The following is a 21466-nucleotide window of genomic DNA, read 5'->3' on the forward strand; positions in this document are numbered from 1 at the left end:
AAAGATGTATAATGTATAATTATGTAATAAAAAGGATTCAGTTAAACTAAGGTGGAGGAAATGTTCAAGGAGAAGATTCAGAATTTAAGGAAATTGTATTGACTTTGGAAAGGAATTTGGTGGGCTGGGGAAGAGCTAGAGAAGAGTGTAGATGAAAACTATACCTCAATAAAAAGAAAAACAGAGAATATTAAAAAGACATGTACTCAAGGGTCAAGTTAAAAAAAAAAAGAATGTAGTGAAAAGGGTAGAGTGGCATTACCTAAGAGATGAGACAATAACAAGGTAATAAGCTGTAGGGATTGAAATCTAGGGTGGTGAATGTGATTCCCAAGCCTGGTGATAGAAGGCAGAGGATTGGAAAGTAGATTAGAGGGGGGATATGGTAACACAGGGAGTGGGTTATGTATAGGACTGAGTAGCTCTAAAGATTCAGACTGGAACTTTGCTGTAATGGTGCTGTCTCAAACCTGCCTCTCAGATGTATAACTCTAATGTGAGTCTTCAGTAATTTAGGAGGCTGGCTAATGTGAGCTGTTTCATCACATATACCTATATTGATAACTCACTTCTTGGCTTCACTTAGCATTGCACTGTCCTACCACCCATTTCTCCCTGTCTAAAACTTATTATCTAAAACTTACTTCAAAGCCCAGTTCAATTGTGCCTTTTTCAAGAACTATCTCCTAATTAACTCAAACTTAAAAAATATTCCTATTTTTGAATTTCCATGGGTGTTTGCACCTCTTATGTGATGTTTACCAGATTCCATCATATATTCTAGCTTGCTGAATTGTTTAATCTCTGCTTTTATACTGTTAACTCTGTGACAGGGACTGTCTTATTCATTTCCTATCCCCATAGCATCCAGCATGCCTTAGAGTGTTCTGGTTAAGAATTCCACCTCTGGAATCAGACCAGTGATGGATTAACATGGTGACCTTGGGCAAGTTACTTGTATTTTTCAAACCTAAATTCTTCATCTGTAAAATGGAGATAATGCCATTACTGAACTCACAAGACTTTTGTAAGATTAAATAAAATAATTTGTGTAAAGTACTTAGCATAGTGCCTGGCAATGGTAATTACTGTTGTTTAAAATAAATGTTTATATAATATATGAATGAATGGTTCCACAAGCTCCTTGAGAAAAAGTCATGCTTTCTGATTATTTGACATATATATATAATGGGAATAATTAGAGCGATTTTTCTGTATGCTAATGTAAATACATTAAGGTTTCTTAAAGAGGGGTATTTTAGTATAAAATATTGTAATAATAATAGTTATCATTTATTTTGCAGTATTTGCCAGATATACTCTAAATACTTTAATATAGACAATCTCCCTTTATTTTGAAATATAGTTAATTTATTGTGTTTGTTTCAGGTGTACAGCAAAGTGATTCAGCTGTATATATGTTTTTCAGATTATTTTCCATTATAGGTATTACAAGATATTGAATATTGTTCCCTGTTTTATACAGTAAATCCTTGTTGCTTATCTATTTTATGTATAGTAGTTTGTATCTGTTAATTCCATACTTGTAATTTATTGTTCCGCCCACTCTCTTTCCCCTTTGGTAACCATAAGTTTTTTTTCTATGTCTGTGAGTCTGTTTCTGTTTTGTACTTAGATTCATTTGTATTAATTTTTACATTCTGCATACAAGTGATATCGTATATTTATCTTTTTATGACATTTCACTTAATATGATATTCTCTGGGTCATTCATGTTGCTGCAAATGGCAATATTTCATTCTTTTTTATGGCTGAGTAATATTGCATTATATTTATATGTGTGTGTGTGTGTGTGTGTGTGTGTGTCTACACACACCGCATCTTCTTTATCCAGTCATCTGTTGATACACACTTAGGTTGCTTCCATGTCTTGGCTATTATAAATAGTGCTGCTGTGAACATTGGGGTGCATGTATCTTTTTGAATTAGAGTTTTCTTCTTTTCTGGATATATGCCCAGGAGTGGGATTGCTGAATCACGGTAGCTCTATTTTTTGTTTGTTTGTTTTTTAATTTTATTTATTTTATTATTTTTGGCTGCCTTGGGTCTTTGCTGCTGCGCGCGGGCTTTCTCTAGTTGCCGCGAGTGGGGGTTACTCTTCGTTGCAGTGCGTGGGCTTCTCATTGCAGTGTCTTCTCTTGTTACAGAGCATGGGCTCTAGGTGCATGGGCTTCAGTAGTTGTGGCTTGCGGGCTCTAGAGCGCAGGCTCAGTAGCTGTGGAGCATGGGCTTAGTTGCTCCATAGCATGTGGGATCTTCTTGGACCAGGGCTTGAACCCATGTCCCCTGCATTGGCAGGTGGATTCTTAACCACTGCGCCACCAGGGAAGCCCCTTCAGTTTTTGTTTTTATTTTTTAATTATTTAAAAAATATTTATTTTATTTTATTTATTTATTTTGGCTGTGTTGGGTCTCAGTTGCAGCATGTGGGGTCTTTCTTGTGGTGCTCAGGCTTCTCTTCTCTCTAGTTGTGGTGTGCGGGTTCCAGGACATATGGGCTCTGTAATTGTGGCATGTGGGGTCCAGAGCGCATGGACTCTGTAGTTTGTGACACGTGGGCTCTCTCTTTGAGGCATGCGAGCTCAGTAGATGTGGCCCCGTGGCATGTGGGATCTTAGTGCCCCAACTGGGGATCGAACCCATGTCCCCTGCATTGGAAGGAGGATTCTTTACCACTGGACCACCAGGGAAGTCCCCATTTTTTGTTTTTAAAGGAACCCACATACTGTTTTCCATAGTGGCGGTACCAACTTACATTCCCACCAACAGTGTAGGAGGATTCCCTTTTCTCCACACCCTCTCCAGCATTTATTATTTGTAGACTTTTCCATGATAGTTATTCTGACTGGTGTGAGGTGATACCTCATTGTGGTTTTGATTTCCATTTCTCTAATAATTAGTGACATTGAGCATCTTTTCATGTGCCTTTTGGCCATCTGCATGTCTTCTACGGAGAAATGTGTACTTAGGTCTTCTGCCCATTTTTTGATTGGGTTGTTTTGTTTTATTTTGTTTTTTTTTTTGATATTGAGTTGTATGAGCTGTTTGTATATTTTGGAAATTAAGCTCTTGTCAGTCACATTGTTTGCAAATATTTTCTCCCATTCTGTAGGTTGTCTTTTCATCTTGTTGATGGTTTCCTTTGCCGTGCAAAAGCTTTTAAGTTTGATTAGGTCCCATTTGTTTAGTTTTGCTTTTATTTCTTTTGGGAGGCTAGACTATGTCACTTTAATCTTGGCAATTGAAAAGCTGGATATTGTCCCCTTTTTAGAGATGAGACACTGAGTCTCAGAGAAGTCACAGCTAGTAAGCCAAGATATAAATTTAGGTTGTTGGACTTTAATATTTTTACTCTAGAGCACTGTGCTATACCAGACAGTCACAAGCAGCGATGCATCATTTATTAAAATGCTCTAATACCAACCTAGTATCAGATGGAGCAACTCAGTTATAGAACCCCTAAAATTTTGGGAAGTCACAATAGTAGTCACTAAAAGAAATGTACAAACATTCTGCAAAATAGGATAGAAGCATTTTAAACTCAATGAGTCTGTGATTTAAGCAACTGATATTCCTTTTTTAAAAATACATATATTTTATTAAATTGAAAGTTGACTAGAAAGTGAATTTATATAAGAAATGTTTTCTTACCATTTATCTAAATGTTATATATTTTTGGTAGTCTGAGAAATGCTACTTTATTGAAAATTATTTAAATCTATCGAAAACTTAAGTATAGAAGTTAAAATAATTTTTACATCAGTGATTGCTCGAGGAAATGCATATGGTGAAATTCATGCTATTTTCATGAAATGAGAGAAATTATTTCAGCTATATAGATTTCTGGATAAGCTATAGCCCATTCGTTATAACTGTTATTTTAAAGGTTTTTTAATTTTTAAGTTGAGATATTACATACGACACAGTACAATATCTTTAGTTTGATGATTTTTTATACTTGTATACATACACTTGTATAACTATCACCTAGATCAAGATACGGAACATTTCCAGCATCTCAGAAGGATAACTTGTATCCCATCCCAGTCAGTCAGTAGTTTTTCCCTGCTCAGGTACTCACACTGTCCTAACTAGTATCAACATAGATTTGTTTTACCTGTTCCTGAATTCCACATAAATAGAATCATACATTCTTCTGCATCTGTTTTCTTCTGAACGTAATGTCTGTGAGATGTATCCGTGTTGTGCACAGCAGTAATTCATTCTTTTTTATTACTATGTAGTTTTCAATTAGCAATAATTGCGCCTCGGATAAACCTCATTGGCTATGATACTGCCACTGTGCAAAGTTTGTAGTTTTCTATTGTATGAAAAGGTTTATCCATGCTCCTGTGATGGACATTTGGATTGTTTTTAGTTTTTGGCTATTAAGAACAAAGATAACTTAACATTCTTATACATGCCTTTTGGTGGACACAGGCACTCATTTCTCTTGATTAAATATCTAGAAATGTAATTGTTGGACATTGAGTAGGCAGGTGTCTAACTTTAGTAGATACTGACTGGCAAAGTAGATGTATTCGTTTACACTCCCACCAGCAATATATGAGACTTCTAGTCTCTTACCAATACTTGGTATTGTCATTCTTTTTAAGTTTACCCTTTCCAAGGGCTGTGTAATGGTGTTCTCTTACCGTTTTAGTTTACACTTCTCTAGTAATAATGAAATTGAGCATATTTTCATATGTTTACTGGCCATTTGGACATTCTTTTTTATGGAGTACCTATTCAAGGCTTTTTCCCATTTTGAAGATTGGGTTGTCTTGCCTTTGCTTTATAGGACTTCTTTATGTGTTCTGGTTATGAATCCTTTGACAGATATATGTATTATACAGTATTATTAACTATAGTCACCATGCTGTACATAGATACATGAATTATAAATAATCTTCCAGTCTGTGCTTTGCCTTCTCACTCAATGATGAGGTTTGGTGAACAGAAGTTTTTAATTTTAATGAAGTTGAGTTTATTAGTTCTTTCCTTTATGGATTAGTACTACTTGAGTCTTGTTTGAGAGATCCTTGCGAACCCCAAGGTCATGAAGATATTCCCCTTATTTTTATTCTAGAAGCTTTATTTGTCTTTGACATTTAAATCTATGATCAATTTAAAAATAATTTTTGATATAGTGTGATGTTTATTACTTATTTGTTTACCTTGTTTGGTTATCAAATTGTGTCAGCATTACTCATGGAAAAGATCATCCCTTTTCCACTGAATTGCAGTGGTGTGTTTGTCATAAATAGGTGATCACATTTGTGTGGGTCTCTACCATTCATTTTTATTATGAAATTTGTGAGAAATTTCAGTGAATTGTAAGTTCCAGGAAGACTTAGGCTGTGTTTAATTTGCTCACTACACTATACCCACTGGCTAGCACAGTGCCGGACACATGATAGACATTCAGTAATTATTTGCTGACTGAATGAAAGAATCATAAAAGAAAATCCCATAGAAGTCTGAAAAATGTTGATGAAGAAAGACTTAAGCTGTTCTCTGTTGCATAAATGCTTAGATATGTAGCCCTCACCTTGTGTTCTCCTCCCCTGTGGCCCCCCCACCCCCCATTATAAGAATTTATCTGGTCTTATGGTTCAGCCAACATAAATCGAAGACCTACTGGATACTAGGATTTTTGCCAAGGAATTTCTTATTGAGTTCTTAGAACCAACTTTCTTTTTTCAGTTGTCATCATATGTATATTGTTTAATTGAGAAATTTTGTGAGAATCTGCTACTCTTTGATTATTTTTGACCTTTAGTCCTTCAGGTTCTGTAAAATGTATCAATGTAAATTGTAAATGTAACAAGAAGCTAATTTGAAACAAAAGATAACTGAAAAGATTTATTCTGTTATGTTATCTCATTTAATGTTAAATGATAATTTTTACTATGTCTTTGTAGAAATTGTCACAGAAGGGAAAAGGAAAAAGCCTTCATCTTTGGAGTTACATAAGGTATGTATTAGTTTTGCTCTTAACCTTTGCATTATCTTTAGAGTTAATAATATTGAAAGTATTTTGGTATTTGTCTTTTTAATAAAACTTTAGTAATTAAATTTAATTTAGTAATTAAATTTAATTAAAATTTAATAAAATAAAATTAATTAAATCCATAATTAATCAGTGTTTTTTGGGGAATGGTATATCCTAATTAACCAAGGGTTAGCTAGGAAACCCTTTCTGGGACCAGCCTTGTTTAAATCATTGTAAAATTTTCCAGTATACTTTCCGAGTCTTATTTTAGATTTATATAGAACAGAACTCATTTCTTTGATGACTGAATATATTAGAGCACCTGAGATTCATTCACTTACGATACTGTAGATGTTGAAGGGTTGTATTCAAGTCATGTGCTGAAATTTACTGTTTGGAATATGTATGTGTGTCCTTTTAAACATAGGTTTTTTTCATTTATTTATTTCTTTTATATAAGCCAAGAGTAGCAAAACAAGTAAAATGAAGTTTCTACCTACATAGAGGTGTTTAAAAAAATTTAGTCTGTGTTTTTAGAAAGATAATCTTTTTTTCCTATAGAATTTTGTGATTTAAATGCCATAGTACCTTGATTTGCATTATAATAATTTATTAGAGACTTTTCTCTGAAACATTCTAATTATACACAGAGGACTTTAATTTGGTGTATTTTTTGGAACACAGAGGGACAAGAAGAAATCATAAAGGAGGGCTGTGAGAGGAATCAGGAGTACCTTACAAGACCACACAGAGAGCATGGCTTTGGATACTCTTTTTCTACCTTGGCTTACTTCAGATTTGTGGGGTGTGGTTTCTTCATTTAAAATTCTGGGACTTCCCTGGTGGCACAGTGGTTAAGAATCCACCTGCCAGTGCAGGGGACATGGGTTCTATCCCTGGTCCGGGAAGATCCCACATGCCGCAGAGCAACTAAGCCCGTGCGCCATAGCTACTGAGCCTACACTTTAGAGCCTGGGCGCCACAACTACTGAAGCCCGTGCTCCTAGAGCCCGTGTTCCGCAACAAGAGAAGCCACCGCCATGAGAAGCCCACACACCACAGTAAAGAATAGCCCCCACTCGCTGCAACTAGAGAAAGCCCATGTGCACCAATGAAGACCCAACACAGCCAAAAAAAGAAAAAAAGAGAAAAAAATCCGGATTTAGGGAATCCAGGCGGTTCAGTGGTTAGGACTCCATGCTTTCACTGCTGTGGGCCTGGGTTTGATCCCTTGTTGGGGAACTAAGATCCCACAAGCCGTGCCATTCAGCTAAAAAAATTCTGGATTTAGCTTAAGTGAGGTAGATGAGGGAGTTAAAAAAAGAAATTTACATTGCTATTATACCCAGTTTTATTATTTATTTATGTATTTGATTTTTAAGAATTTTTATTGGAGTATAGTTGATTTACAAGGTTGTGTTAGTTTTAGGTGTACAGCAAATGAATCAGTTATACATATGTCCACTCTCTTTTAGATTCTTTTCCCATATAGGTCATTACAGAGTATGGAGTAGAGTTCCCTGTGCTATACAGGGAACTTATTAGTTATCTATTTTATGTGTAGTAGTGTGTATATGACAATCCCAGTCTCCCAGTTTATCCCTCCCCCACCCCTTTCTCTTCTAGTAACCATAAGTTTGTTTTCTACATCCGTGACTCTATTTCTGTTTTGTAAATAAGTTCATTTGTACCAGTTTTTAGGTGCCACATATAAGCAATATCATATGATATTTGTCTTTCTCTGTCTGACTTACTTTACTCAGTGTGACAGTCTCTAGGTCCATCCTTGTTGCTGCAAATGGCATTATTTTGTTCTTTTTTATGGCTGAGTAATATTCCACTGTATATATATGTACCACATCTTCTTTATCCATTCCTCTGTTGATGGACACTTAGGTTGCTTCCATGTTCTGGCTATTGTAAATAGAGCTGCAATGAACATTGTGGTACATGACTCTTCCTGAATTATGGTTTTCTCAGGGTATATGCCCAGTAGTGGGATTGCTGGGTCATATGGTAGTTCTATTTGTAGTTTTTTAAGGAACCTCCATACTGTTCTCCTTAGTGGCTGTATCAGTTTACATTCCCACCAACAGTGCAAGAGGGTTCCCTTTTTTTCTCCACACCCTCTCCAACATTTATTGTTTCTAGATTTTTTGATGATGGCCATTCTGACTGGTGTGAGGTGATACCTCATTGTAGTTTTGATTTTCATTTCTCTAATAATTAGTGATGTTGAGCATCTTTTCTTGTGCTTTTTGGCCATCTGTATGTCTTTGGAAAATGAGAAAAATGTACATTTAGATCTTCCATTAAAAAATATTATTATTATTATTTTGGCCACACCACATGGCATGTGGGATCTTAGTTCCCTGTCCAGAGATTGAACCCCCGCCCCCTACATTGGAAGCGTGGTGTCTTAACTGCTGGACCGCCAGGGAAGTCCCTGTTTGTTTTTTTGATATTGAGCTGCCTGAGCTGTTTGTATATTTTGGAGATTAATCCCTTGTTGGTCTCTTCATTTGCGAATATTTTCTCCCATTTTGAGGGTTGTCTTTTTGTTTATGATTTCCTTTGCTGTGCAAAAGGTTTTAAGTTTAATTAGGTCCCATTTGTTTGTTTTTGTTTTTATTTTCATTACTCTAAGAGGTGGATCCAAAAGATATTGCTGCTATTTATGTCAAGAGTGTCCTGCCTATGTTTTCCTCTAAGAGTATCCGGCCTTACATTTAGGTCTTTTTTCAAAAAAACCTATTTGTTTATTTATTTATTTTTGGCTGCATTGGGTCTTCATTGCTGTGCGCAGGCTTTCTCTAGTTGCGGCAAGCGGGGGCCACTCCCATTGCGGTGCATGGGCTTCTCATTGCAGTGCCCTCTCTTGTTGCGGAGCACGGGCTCTAGGCACATGGGCTTCAGTAGTTGTGGCATGCAGGCTCAGTAATTGTGGCTCGCAGGCTCTAGAGCGCAGGCTCAGGAGCTGTGGCACACGGGCTTAGTTGTCCCGTGGCATGTGGGAACCTCACGGACCAGGGGTCGAACCCATGTCCCCTGCATTGGCAGGCAGATTCTCAACCACTGGGCCACCAGGGAAGTCCCCATTTAGATCTTTAATCCAACTTGAGTTTATTTGTGTGTATGTATACCTGGTTTTAAATACCTCTGTATTGACTGCTACTTCTTTTCTGCTTAATACCTTCAGTGAAGTGAAATGCTTTGCTTTAGGACATTGGTTTATGCATCTTGCTCTGAAGCTCCACCATTAGAAATTCATAATTTGTATTATGAATTTGTATTATGAGTGTACTGACTAAATACATTTCTCTTATTTTTAGTTGTACAGCAATGTTTTTTAAAACTGTTAATTTTCAAGTAACTTTCAATTTACAGAAATAGTACAGTTTCCATCTACCCTTCACTCAGCTTCCCCCAGTGTTAATGTATTACATAACCATAGTACAGTTATCAACATAAAGAAGTTAACATGGGTATATTTTAAACTATAGACATTATTTGAATTTCTTCAATTTTTTCATTAATGTCATTTTTCTGTTTTAGGATCCAATTCAGGATCTCACATTGCATTGATTTCCTTAAGTCTCTGACAGTTCTTGTCTTTTTTCTTTCATGACCATGACACTTTTAAAGAATACTAGGCAATATTTTCTTGAATCCTTAAGTTTGGGTTTCTCTTATGTTTCTAATCATGTGTGATTAGATTAAGGTTGTGGCTTTTTGAGAACAATACCACAGAAGTGTTGTGCCCTTCTCAGTTGTCCTATCAGGGGTACATAATGATGGTATGTCTTATTACTGGTGATGTCAATCTTGGATCACCTGGTTAAGATGGTGTCTGCGTGGTTACTCCATTGTAAAGTTATTTTTTATCTTTAATAAATAGATATCTTGGGAGAGGTATCTTGTGTTTTTTCTCCCAGTTTTATTGAGATATAATTGACATATAGCACTCCATAAGTTTAAGGTGTACAATATAATGATTTTTCTTACATACATCATGAAATTACCACAGTAGGTTTAGTGAACATCCATCATCTCATATAGATACAACATTAAAGAAATAGAAAGAAATTTTTTCCCTTGTGATGAGAACTCTTTGGTTTTATTCTTTTAACAACTTCTATTTATAATGTACATCAGTGTTCATTTCTTTATCGTGTTGTATGTTACATCCCTAGTACTTATTTATCTTACAATTGGAAGTTTGTATTGGGAGAGATATTTTGAATCTATGCAAATATACTGTTTCTTCTTAAACCTTCACCCACTGTTTTAGCATTAAACAGTGGATCTTGCTTGCAACAGTTAAAATACGATATTCTATTGGTGACTTTCTATTTTCTTCATTCCCTCTATATTTATTAAAATTCTTCAGGAAGGGACAGCTGTCCCTCTTGTCTCATTTATTCAATTATTTACATATATCAACATGGACTTATAGGTATTTATTTTATTCTATGTGTTATAATCTACTACTGTCATTACTGGTTTTGTTGATCAAAGTATTCCAGCTTTGGCATTGGAAGTTCTTTCAGGATGGCTCTTGTGTCCTTTTGACATCCTCCTATGTTTGTTTGTTTGTTTTTTTGAGCTCTTCCTTACTTTCTGGTACTATAAGATACTTTCCAAGGAGCTCTGTTTTTTTAAATTCAAGAATAGTATTCAGAAACCCAGCTCAGGGTGCTAGATGTGCTCATTGCTGCTGGGGTGTCATCATTTCTAGGCTCTCTCAATAAACAGGACTAGAAGAATATATGTGTACTAACTCATACATATACATACATATCTGTATTTATTTCTCTATCTGCCTATCTATACATCTAAAGAAACCCTCATGAGTTCAGTACTGTTACTTCTGATTCCAATCCAATACCACAGGGCTTATTTTAGCCTGCCCTCTTTCCTGATTTATTTATTTTTTAATATTTATTTATTTGGCTATGCTGGGTCTTAGTTGTGGCACGTGAGATATTTGTTGCACCACGCGGGATCTTTAGTTGCAGTATGTGAACTCTTAGTTGCGGCACGCAGGATCTAGTTCTCTGACCAGGGATCAAACCCCCGGCCCCCTGCAGAGGCTTAGCCACTGGACCATCAGGGAAGTCTCCTTCTTCGCTTATTTTTAACTTTTCTGTCTCTCAGTATCTACATTATATTTTCTTATTTGTTCAACCATAATATGCACATAAAGTTGTGGTACTGCTGTTTAAAAATGTAGAATTTTTTTAGAATATTGGCATATTAAATTCTTGTTAGCAGTTAATAGTATTGCTTTTTCTCTCAAGGCAGCTAGGGAAATAAATCACTGAAAGGATTAAAGTTTTGATTGGTATAGGGACAAGACTCTGATATATTTTAAATATTTAAAAAAATATTTCTAAATCAATACTAGATTGTTGTGAAGAAATTAGAAAATTCAGTTGAACAAAAAGAATACCACCTGGACACAGTTAAAATTAACACTGAAGTGTATATCCTACTAATTTGTCTGCGTATCTGTATATCTATCTATAATAAACAAATATTTAAATATTAATGGTTGAAAACCACAAAATACTATTTTATTATTTACTTTTTCTACTTAATTATATATTATAAACATTTTCTGAAATCAAGTTTAAAGCATTGCTCAGTAGATACTTATTGGGTACTTAACATGTATTGGACACTATACTAGGCATAAGTACCAGGGAAGCAGTGGTAAACATTTTCAATGACTACATTATATTCAACTGTAGAGATGTATCACAGTTACTTTAACCACTATCCTGTCATTATATTTTTGAATTGTTTTCAGTTAAAAATTATAAATTGTACTGCAGTTATTATCCTTGTAGCTAAATCTTTGGAACATCATTATCTACTAATTATTCCTGGCCTTTTGATAGGTGCTGGAACTAGATTAACTCAAGGCTTATATCTCTGGATAGATGTAGAGTAAGAGTGTGAACACTTTGAATTCTGCTAATGGGGAAATCCATAGTCTTTGGCTTTTTAAATGAGGAGGTTGATACTGCAAACTAAAAACCAAGACTTTCATTCTTCCTTGGTAAGTCATAGCCATATCTTTGAGCAGACCCCAAAGTTTCCCTAAATAATAATTCTACATCTATGTAGTATCTGAAGAAATAAGTGATTAAGGTTCTGAAGTTCTGTATTAAGAATACGGCAGAGAAGGAAGAGTAGCAGGTAAGGGGAGGCGGTAGAGGAGGAAAGAAAGACGAGGGAGCTCAAAAGAAACCTGGAAGGACTAATTAAAATAATACCAAGGCGGGGCAGTGAGCGCGTGTCAGAACAGCCGTGTGGATGAAAGGCTCTTGGTGCTCCAGCCCAGGAGGCAGTGCTCTGCCTCTGAGGTAGGAGAGCCAACTTCAGGACACTGGTCAACAAGAGACCTCCCAGCTCCACATAATATTAAACGGTGGAAATCTCCCAGAGACCTCCATCTTAACACCAGCACCCAGCTTCACTCAACGACCAGCAAGCCACAGTGCTGGACAACCTATGCCAAACAACTAGCAAAACAGGAACACAACCCCACCCATTAGCAGAGAGGCTGCCTAAAATCATAATAAGGCCACAGACACCCCAAAACACACCACCAGACGTGAACCTGCCCACTAGAGAGACAAGATCCAGCCTCATCCAGCACAACACAGGCACTAGTCCCCTCCACCAGGAAGCCTACACAACCCACTGAAACAACCTTAGCCACTGGAGACAGACATCAAAAACAACGGGAGCTACGAACGTGCAGCCTGCAAAAAGGAGACCCCAAACACAGTAAGATAAGCAAAATGAGAAGACAGAAAAACACACAGCAGATGAAGGAGCAAGATAAAAACCCACCAGACCTAACAAATGAAGAGGAAATAGGCAATCTACCTGAAAAAGAATTTAGAATAATGATAGTAAGGATGATCCGAAATCTTGGAAGTAGAATGGACAAAATGCAAGAAACAGTTAACAAGGACCTACAAGAACTAAAGATGAAACAAGCAACAATGAACAACGCAATAAATGAAATTAAAAGTACTCTAGATAGGATCAATAGCAGAATAACTGAGGCAGAAGAACGGATAAGTGACCTGGAAGATAAAGTAGTGGAAATAACTACTGCAGAGCAGAATAAAGAAAAAAGAATGAAAAGAACTGAGGACAGTCTCAGAGACCTCTGGGACAACATTAAACGCACCAACATTCGAATTATAAGGGTTCCAAAAGAAGAAGAAAAAAAGAAAGGGACTGAGAAAATATTTGAAGAGATTATAGTTGAAAACTTCCCTAATATGGGAAAGGAAATAGTTAATCAAGTCCAGGAAGCACAGAGGGTCCCATACAGGATAAATACAAGGAGAAATATGCCAAGACACATATTAATCAAACTGTCAAAAATTAAATACAAAGAAAGCATATTAAAAGCAGCAAGGGAAAAACAACAAATAACACACAAGGGAATCCCCATAAGGTTAACAGCTGATCTCTCAGCAGAAACCCTACAAGCCAGAAGGGAGTGGCAGGACATACTGAAAGTGATGAAGGAGAAAAACCTGCAACCAAGCCTACTCTACCCAGCAAGGATCTCATTCAGATTTGATGGAGAAATTAAAACCATTACAGACAAGCAAAAGCTGAGAGAGTTCAGCACCACCAAACCAGCTTTACAACAAATGCTAAAGGAACTTCTCTAGATAAGAAAGGCAAGAGAAGGAAACGACCTATAATAACGAACCCAAAACAATATAGAAAATGGGAATAGGAACATACATATCGATAATTACCTTAAATGTAAATGGACTAAATGCTCCCACCAAAAGACACAGATTGGCTGAATGGATACAAAAACAAGACCCTTATATATGCTGTCTACAAGAGACCCACCTCAGACCTAGAGACACATACAGACTGAAAGTAAGGGGATGGAAAAAGATATTCCATGCAAATGGAAACCAAAAGAAAGCTGGAGTAGCAATTCTCATATCAGACAAAATAGACTTTAAAATAAGGACTATTAAAAGGGATAAAGAAGGACAGTACGTAACGATCAAGGGATCGATCCAAGAAGAAGATATAACAATTGTAAATATTTATGCACCCAACATAGGAGCACCTCAATACATAAGGCAAATACTAACAGCCATAAAAGGGGAGATCGACAGTAACACATTCATAGTAGGGGACTTTAACACCCCACTTTCACCCATGGACAGATCATCCAAAATGAAAATAAATAAGGAAACACAAGCTTTAAATGATACATTAAACAAGATGGACTTAATTGATATTTATAGGACACTCCATCCAAAAACAACAGAATACACATTTTTCTCAAGTGCTCATGGAACATTCTCCAGGATAGATCATATCTTGGGTCACAAATCAAGCCTTGGTAAATTTAAGAAAATTGAAATTGTATCAAGTATCTTTTCTGACCACAACGCCATGAGACTAGATATCAATTACAGGAAAAGATCTGTAAAATATACAAACACATGGCGGCTAAACAATACACTACTTAATAATGAAGTGATCACTGAAGAAATCAAAGAGGAAATAAAAAAATACCTAGAAACAAATGACAATGGAGACACAACGACCCAAAACCTATGGGATGCAGCAAAAGCAGTTCTAAGGGGGAAGTTTATAGCAATACAAGCCCACCTTAAGAAGCAGGAAACATCTCGAATAAACAACCTAACCTTGCACCTCAAGCAATTAGAGAGAGAAGAACAAAAAAGCCCCAAAGCTAGCAGAAGGAAAGAAATCATAAAAATCAGATCAGAAATAAATGAAAAAGAAATGAAGGAAACAATAGCAAAGATCAATAAAACTAAAAGCTGGTTCTTTGAGAAGATAAACAAAATAGATAAACCACTAGCCAGACTCATCAAGAAAAAAAGGGAGAAGACTCAAATCAATAGAATTAGAAATGAGAAAGGAGAAGTAACAACTGACACTGCAGAAATAAAAAAAATCATGAGAGATTACTACAAGCAACTCTATGCCAATAAAATGGACAATCTGGAAGAAATGGACAAATTCTTAGAAATGCACAACCTGCCAAGACTGAATCAGGAAGAAATAGAAAATATGAACAGACCAATCACAAGCACTGAAATTGAAACTGTGATTAAAAATCTTCCAACAAACAAAAGCCCAGGACCAGATGGCTTCACAGGTGAATTCTATCAAACGTTTAGAGAAGAGCTAACACCTATCCTTCTCGAACTCTTCCAAAATATAGCAGAGGGAGGAACACTCCCAAATTCCTTCTACGAGGCCACCATCACCTTGATACCAAAACCAGACAAGGATGTCATAAAGAAAGAAAACTACAGGCCAATATCACTGATGAACATAGATGCAAAAATCCTCAACAAAATACTAGCAAACAGAATCCAACAGCACATTAAAAGGATCATACACCATGATCAAGTGGGGTTTATTCCAGGAATGCAAGGATTCTTCAATATACGCAAATCTATCAATGTGATAAACCATATTAACAAATTGAAGGAGAAAAACCATATGATCATCTCAATAGATGCAGAGAAAGCTTTCGACAAAATTCAACACCCATTTATGATAAAAACCCTCCAGAAAGTAGGCATAGAGGGAACTTTCCTCAACATAATAAAGGCCATATATGACAAGCCCACAGCCAACATCATCCTCAATGGTGAAAAACTGAAAGCATTTCCACTAAGATCAGGAACAAGACAAGGTTGCCCACTCTCACCACTCTTATTCAACATAGTTTTGGAAGTTTTAGCCACAGCAATCAGAGAAGAAAAGGAAATAAAAGGAATCCAAATCGGAAAAGAAGGAGTAAAGCTGTCACTGTTTGCAGATGACATGATACTATACATAGAGAATCCTAAAGATGCTACCAGAAAACTACTAGAGCTAATCAATGAATTTGGTAAAGTATCAGGATACAAAATTAATGCACAGAAATCTCTGGCATTCCTATATACTAATGATGAAAAATCTGAAAGTGAAATCAAGAAAAGACTCCCATTTACCATTGCAACAAAAAATAAAATATCTAGGAATAAACCTACCTAAGGATATGAAAGACCTGTATGCAGAAAATTATAAGACATTGATGAAAGAAATTAAAGATGATACAAATAGATGGAGAGATATACCATGTTCTTGGATGGGAAGAATCAACATTGTGAAAATGACTCTACTACCCAAAGCAATCTACAGATTCAATGCAATCCCTATCAAACTACCACTGGCATTTTTCACAGAACTAGAACAAAAAATTTCGCAATTTGTATGGAAACACAAAAGACCCCGAATAGCAAAAGCAATCTTGAGAACGAAAAAAGGAGCTGGAGGAATCAGGCTCCCTGAGTTCAGACTATACTACAAAGCAACAGTAAGCAAGACAGTATGGTACTGGCACAAAAACAGAAAGATAGATCAGTGGAACAGGATAGAAAGCCCAGAGGTAAACCCACGCACATATGGACACCTTATCTTTGATAAAGGAGGCAGGAATGTACAGTGGAGGAAGGACAGTCTCTTCAATAAATGGTGCTGGGAAAACTGGACAGGTACATGTAAAAGTATGAGATTAGATCACTCCCTAACACCATACACAAAAATAAGCTCAAAATGGATTAAAGACCTAAATGTAAGGCCAGAAACTATCAAACTCTTAGAGGAAAACATAGGCAGAACACTCTATGACATAAATCACAGCAAGATCCTTTCTGACCCACCTCCTAGAGTAATGGAAATAAAAACAAAAATAAACAAATGGGACCTAATGAAACTTCAAAGCTTTTGCACAGCAAAGGAAACCATAATCAAGACCAAAAGACAACCCTCAGAATGGGAGAAAACATTTGCAAATGAAGCAACTGACAAAGGATTAATCTCCAAAATTTACAAGCAGCTCATGCAGCTCAATAACAAAAAAACAAACAACCCCATCCAAAAATGGGCAGAAGACCTAAACAGACATTTCTCCAAAGAAGATATACAGAATGCCAACAAACACATGAAAGAATGCTCAACATCATTAATCATTAGAGAAATGCAAATCAAAACTACAATGAGATATCATCTCACACCAGTCAGAATGGCCATCATCAAAAAATCTATAAACAATAAATGCTGGAGAGGGTGTGGAGAAAAGGGGACACTCTTGCACTGCTGGTGGGAATGTGAATTGGTTCAGCCACTATGGAGAACAGTATGGAGGTTCCTTAAAAAACTACAATTACTATATGACCCAGCAATCCCACTACTGGGCATATACCCTGAGAAACCCAAAATTCAAAAAGAGTCATGTACCAAAATGTTCATTGCAGCTCTATTTACAATAGCCCGGAGATGGAAAGAACCTAAGCGCCCATCATCGGATGAATGGATAAAGAAGATGTGGCACATATACACAATGGAATATTACTCAGCCTTAAAAAGAAATGAAATTGAGTTATTTGTAATGAGATGGATAGACCTAGAGTCTGTCATACAGAGTGAAGTAAGTTAGAAAGAAAAAGACAAATACCGTATGCTAACACATATATATGGAATTTAAGGGAAAAAAAATGTCATGAAGAACCTAGGGGTAAGACAGGAATAAAGACGCAGACCTACTGGAGAACGGACTTGAGGATATGGGGAGGGGGAAGGGTGAGTTTTGACAGGGCGAGAGAGAGTCATGGACATATACACACTAACAAACGTAGTAAGGTAGATAGCTAGGGGGAAGCAGCCGCAAGGCACAGGGATATTAGCTCGTGGCTTTGGGACAGCCTGGAGGGGTGGGATGGGGAGAGTGGGAGGGAGGGAGACGCAAGAGGGAAGACATATGGGAACATATGTATATGTATAGCTGATTCACTTTGTTATAAAGCAGAAACTAACACACCATTGTAAAGCAATTATACCCCAATAAAGATGTTTAAAAAAAAAAAAAAAGAATGCGGCAGAGATCATTTCGGCTTGTAAGGAGCATATGTTAGCAATGTATAACTTGTCGATAGAATCCAGCATATTCACCCCCCCCACCCATTATCTTCTTTTGATAGCATTCTCTTTTTGAGGGCATAGTGTAATGAATTAGGTATAAAATGAACCTCGAAGTGACTGTGTGAATTGATTTGCTGAAAGGCTTGTTTAGTATTACATTTGAACATTAGTAAGTAAAATAACATAAATGTTCTTGAGCTTTGATTTTGGGAAGTTGTTAGAGTTCTATCAATGTATTTAAGTATAACTTGAAGGGAAGGGGGTTTAGAACCCTTTTTTGTCTTAAAATATTATATTTTGATCTTTAAAGTATTAGGAGAGTATTGAAAATATTTGAAAGTATTAGGAGTCCGTTCTGATTCTTGTAATGGAATTATAATATAGGCTTTGCAGAATCATTAGTGGCTTAGAATCTCTGTTGATTGTACACAGTTGAGATCATGATTAAAATTTGTCTATGAATAGATCAGATTGTTGTAAAGAGACAGACATTATTTTTATGATTTAATCATTAAGAAAAAGTGAGTGTAGAAAAATTTGACGGAGTAGTTAGTTGTACCTAAAATCTGCTTGCCACGCATATACCATATTAGACTGAGAGATTTAGATATGTAATTTATTGACCAGGAAGCTGCAGCAGAGGTTTTTCTGGAGCTCTAAATGTTTTTTTATTTTTTCTTGCTTTTAATGGTTGCGTGATATTCCTATTAAAAAATAAAACATGTGGAAACTGTAGGAAAACACAAAAATGAAAATAAAAATCACTCCTTATATTAGCATTCAGAGCTAGTCACTGGTAAACGTTTTTGTGCATATCCTTTCACATTTGTTTTCCATATATGGATTTTTTTTTTGCCTTATAAAAGATCATTCTGTAGATATGATTTTCTTTATTATATTGGAAATAATTTCTTATTTGTTCTGGAACATGTTTTTTAATAACTACTGTACAGTATCTCATTATTTGTCTTTACAGTAATTTTATTTGTGTTCTTTTATTATCATTGTTTCTATTTTTTCTATACTATAAATAATATATAGTCTATGTCCCTGTTCATAAATGTTTGTATGTATATACAGTTGGTCCTCGAACACAATGTATTTGAACTGCTTCAGTCCACTTATACACAGAAGTTTTAAAAATAAATACTATAGTACTACACGATCTGTGGTTGGTTGAACCTGAGGATGTGGAACTGTGGATACATAAGGCTGATTATAAAGTTATTCAAATTTTCAATTACGCAGGGGTCGGTGCCCCAACTCCTGAATTGTTCAAGGGTCTACTGTACTTTGATTTTCAAACCTTTTGATGCTTGTTTAGAGTTTTAATAAATTTCCAGATTTCATATGTTTATGCTTTTAGGGGAAGTAGAGAGCTCCTTTTTTTGAAGGTAGGGTAAATTATATTTTGTGTCCATCCTAATGGAAGTATAATGAATATTTATTAGGGTAAATAATTTATTAACATTGAGTCTAATCCACTCATAGGTAAAATAATAAAAACTAATTACTGAGAAAAAAGAATATAAAATCTTCCACAGAAGACATCAGAAGTCTTTTATTTTTACAAAATACTCAACACCTATACCCAACTCTTTAAAAAATATCAGCTGCTCTCCTTCAAGTTTGAACTTGGTATCTTTTTAGGTTATTACTAGGGCTGTGTAACAGATTATCCCCAAACTTAGTGGTTTAAACTTATTTGGCTCATGAATCTGCTGTCTGGCCAGGGTTCAGAGATAGCTTTTCTTGGTTTCATTTGGAGTTAGCTAGGTTTGCTTGGGGGCTGAGGCCTGGAATCATCTTAAAGGATCACTCACTCACTTACCTTGATACCTGTGTTTGGAAGCCTCATATATCTTGTTATATATCTGTTCTTTTTAGCCTTCTCATGAAATCTTTGCAGCACAGCAGCTTCAGGGTATCCAAGATTTTTTTATCCTATGGCTTACGGCTCCCAAGGCATGTATACTGAGAGACAGAGAGAGATGGAAAAAAAGAGGGAGGAAGGAAGGGAAAACACACAAATATTGCTACATGAAAGGTAGGCTGAAGCAGTGTAGCTATACATAATGCTTTTTATGATCTAGCCTTGGAAGTCACAGGCCTGCCCAGATTCAAGGGGAAGGAACATAGACTGCACCTGATGTTGGAGAACTGGTCAGTATCACATTGTAAGAAGAGCATGTGGGTTGTAGAATATTGATATGGCCATGATTGGAAAACACAGTATGCCACAGTATCTAATGTAGGCTAAATACCTACTCACAAAGGATCCATGGGTGTGAACAGTCTGAAGCCCTTGTCTTACTCCCTGAAAAAAACAACTGTTATTCCCTGATTAAGAATACAAAGGAAATGACTGATTTAGAGATAATGTTTTGGCAGATGAAGAATTATAAAGAGGTACCTTTAATATAAATTAAATATAAATAATTAAGATGTTACTGATGCCCAAGAGGATTAACTCCAGGGTACTAATGAAATAAAAGTGTTCAGATACCCTTTCTTCACAATTATTTTATCCTCCTAACTTATGTTTACTCTCATTGAAATAATTTTATTGTTGTCACTGGTTGTAGTTGATACAGTGCTCATTATATGTTATGTAATAAGCTGAACTTGATGCTTAACAATCATTTATAATGTGAAAGTTAAATTATTTTAAGTTCTAAACAAATGATTTCAAACTTGTGGCTACACTATATCCATCCATTCATTTGTTTATTCAGTATCATGAGCCATACACTTTGGAGATGTAAAGGTGACTAAGGGTGCTCTCTTTAAGGACCTCCACAGTCTGGAGAAGAAGACAGACATGTAGACAACTAATTATAAAATAGTATGATATGTGTTAATACAAATTACCAAGTACTAACACCCAGAGAAAGGAACGCCTTGGTGTGGGAGTGTTGACTGTGTGGATAAGAGAATAATTTTGTGCAGAATCTGAGGTATTTAATAGGGGAGAAATAGAGGGAAGAGCATTCTAGGTTGGAGGAGCAGTACATACAGAGGTGTAGAGATGTATGCTTGAAAAAGGTTGAGCAAACTCAGTGGGGTTGGGGTGTAGAGTTTGTGATATTTGGATGATGTCAAAGAGCCCAGATTGTTAAGAGTTTTATATATAAGTAATGGGTGCTATTGTTGTATTTTAAGATTGTAGCCATAATTAGATTTGTGTGTTAGAGACCTCTGGCGATAGCGTTTGAAAGATTAAAAGGGAAAAAAAAACTGCAAGTAAGAATAGTTAAGAAGTTATTATGGGGGGAACCTTCAAGATGGCAGAGGAGTAAGACGTGGAGATCACCTTCTTCCCCACAGATACATCAAAAATACATCTACATGTGGAACAACTGTTACAGAACACCTACTGAATGCTGGCAGAAGACCTCAGACTTCCCAAAAGGCAAGAAACTCCCCACATACCTGGGTAGG

At 36.1% G+C, this 21466-nt stretch overlaps 1 protein-coding gene and 1 pseudogene across 12 annotated transcripts in view; one reads left to right on the plus strand and one right to left on the minus strand.

Moving 5' to 3' along the window:
- Positions 1 to 21466, plus strand: part of SENP7 (SUMO specific peptidase 7) — a 186252-nt gene that overhangs the window by 24971 nt on the left and 139815 nt on the right. For all 12 annotated transcript variants that reach the window (XR_004349610.1, XM_032629915.1, XM_032629914.1 and 9 more), the window contains one exon: positions 5946 to 5998. Coding sequence is in view for 9 of the 12 variants with exons in the window: in XM_032629915.1 (XP_032485806.1) it covers positions 5946 to 5998 (53 nt within the window). In the remaining 3 variants the exon portion in view is untranslated. The remainder of the gene's footprint in view (positions 1 to 5945; positions 5999 to 21466) is intronic.
- LOC116753732 lies at positions 4250 to 4333 on the minus strand (annotated as a pseudogene).

Source organism: Phocoena sinus, chromosome 4 (genome assembly GCF_008692025.1).
Source record: "Phocoena sinus isolate mPhoSin1 chromosome 4, mPhoSin1.pri, whole genome shotgun sequence".
NCBI classification, from domain to species: Eukaryota; Metazoa; Chordata; class Mammalia; order Artiodactyla; family Phocoenidae; genus Phocoena; species Phocoena sinus.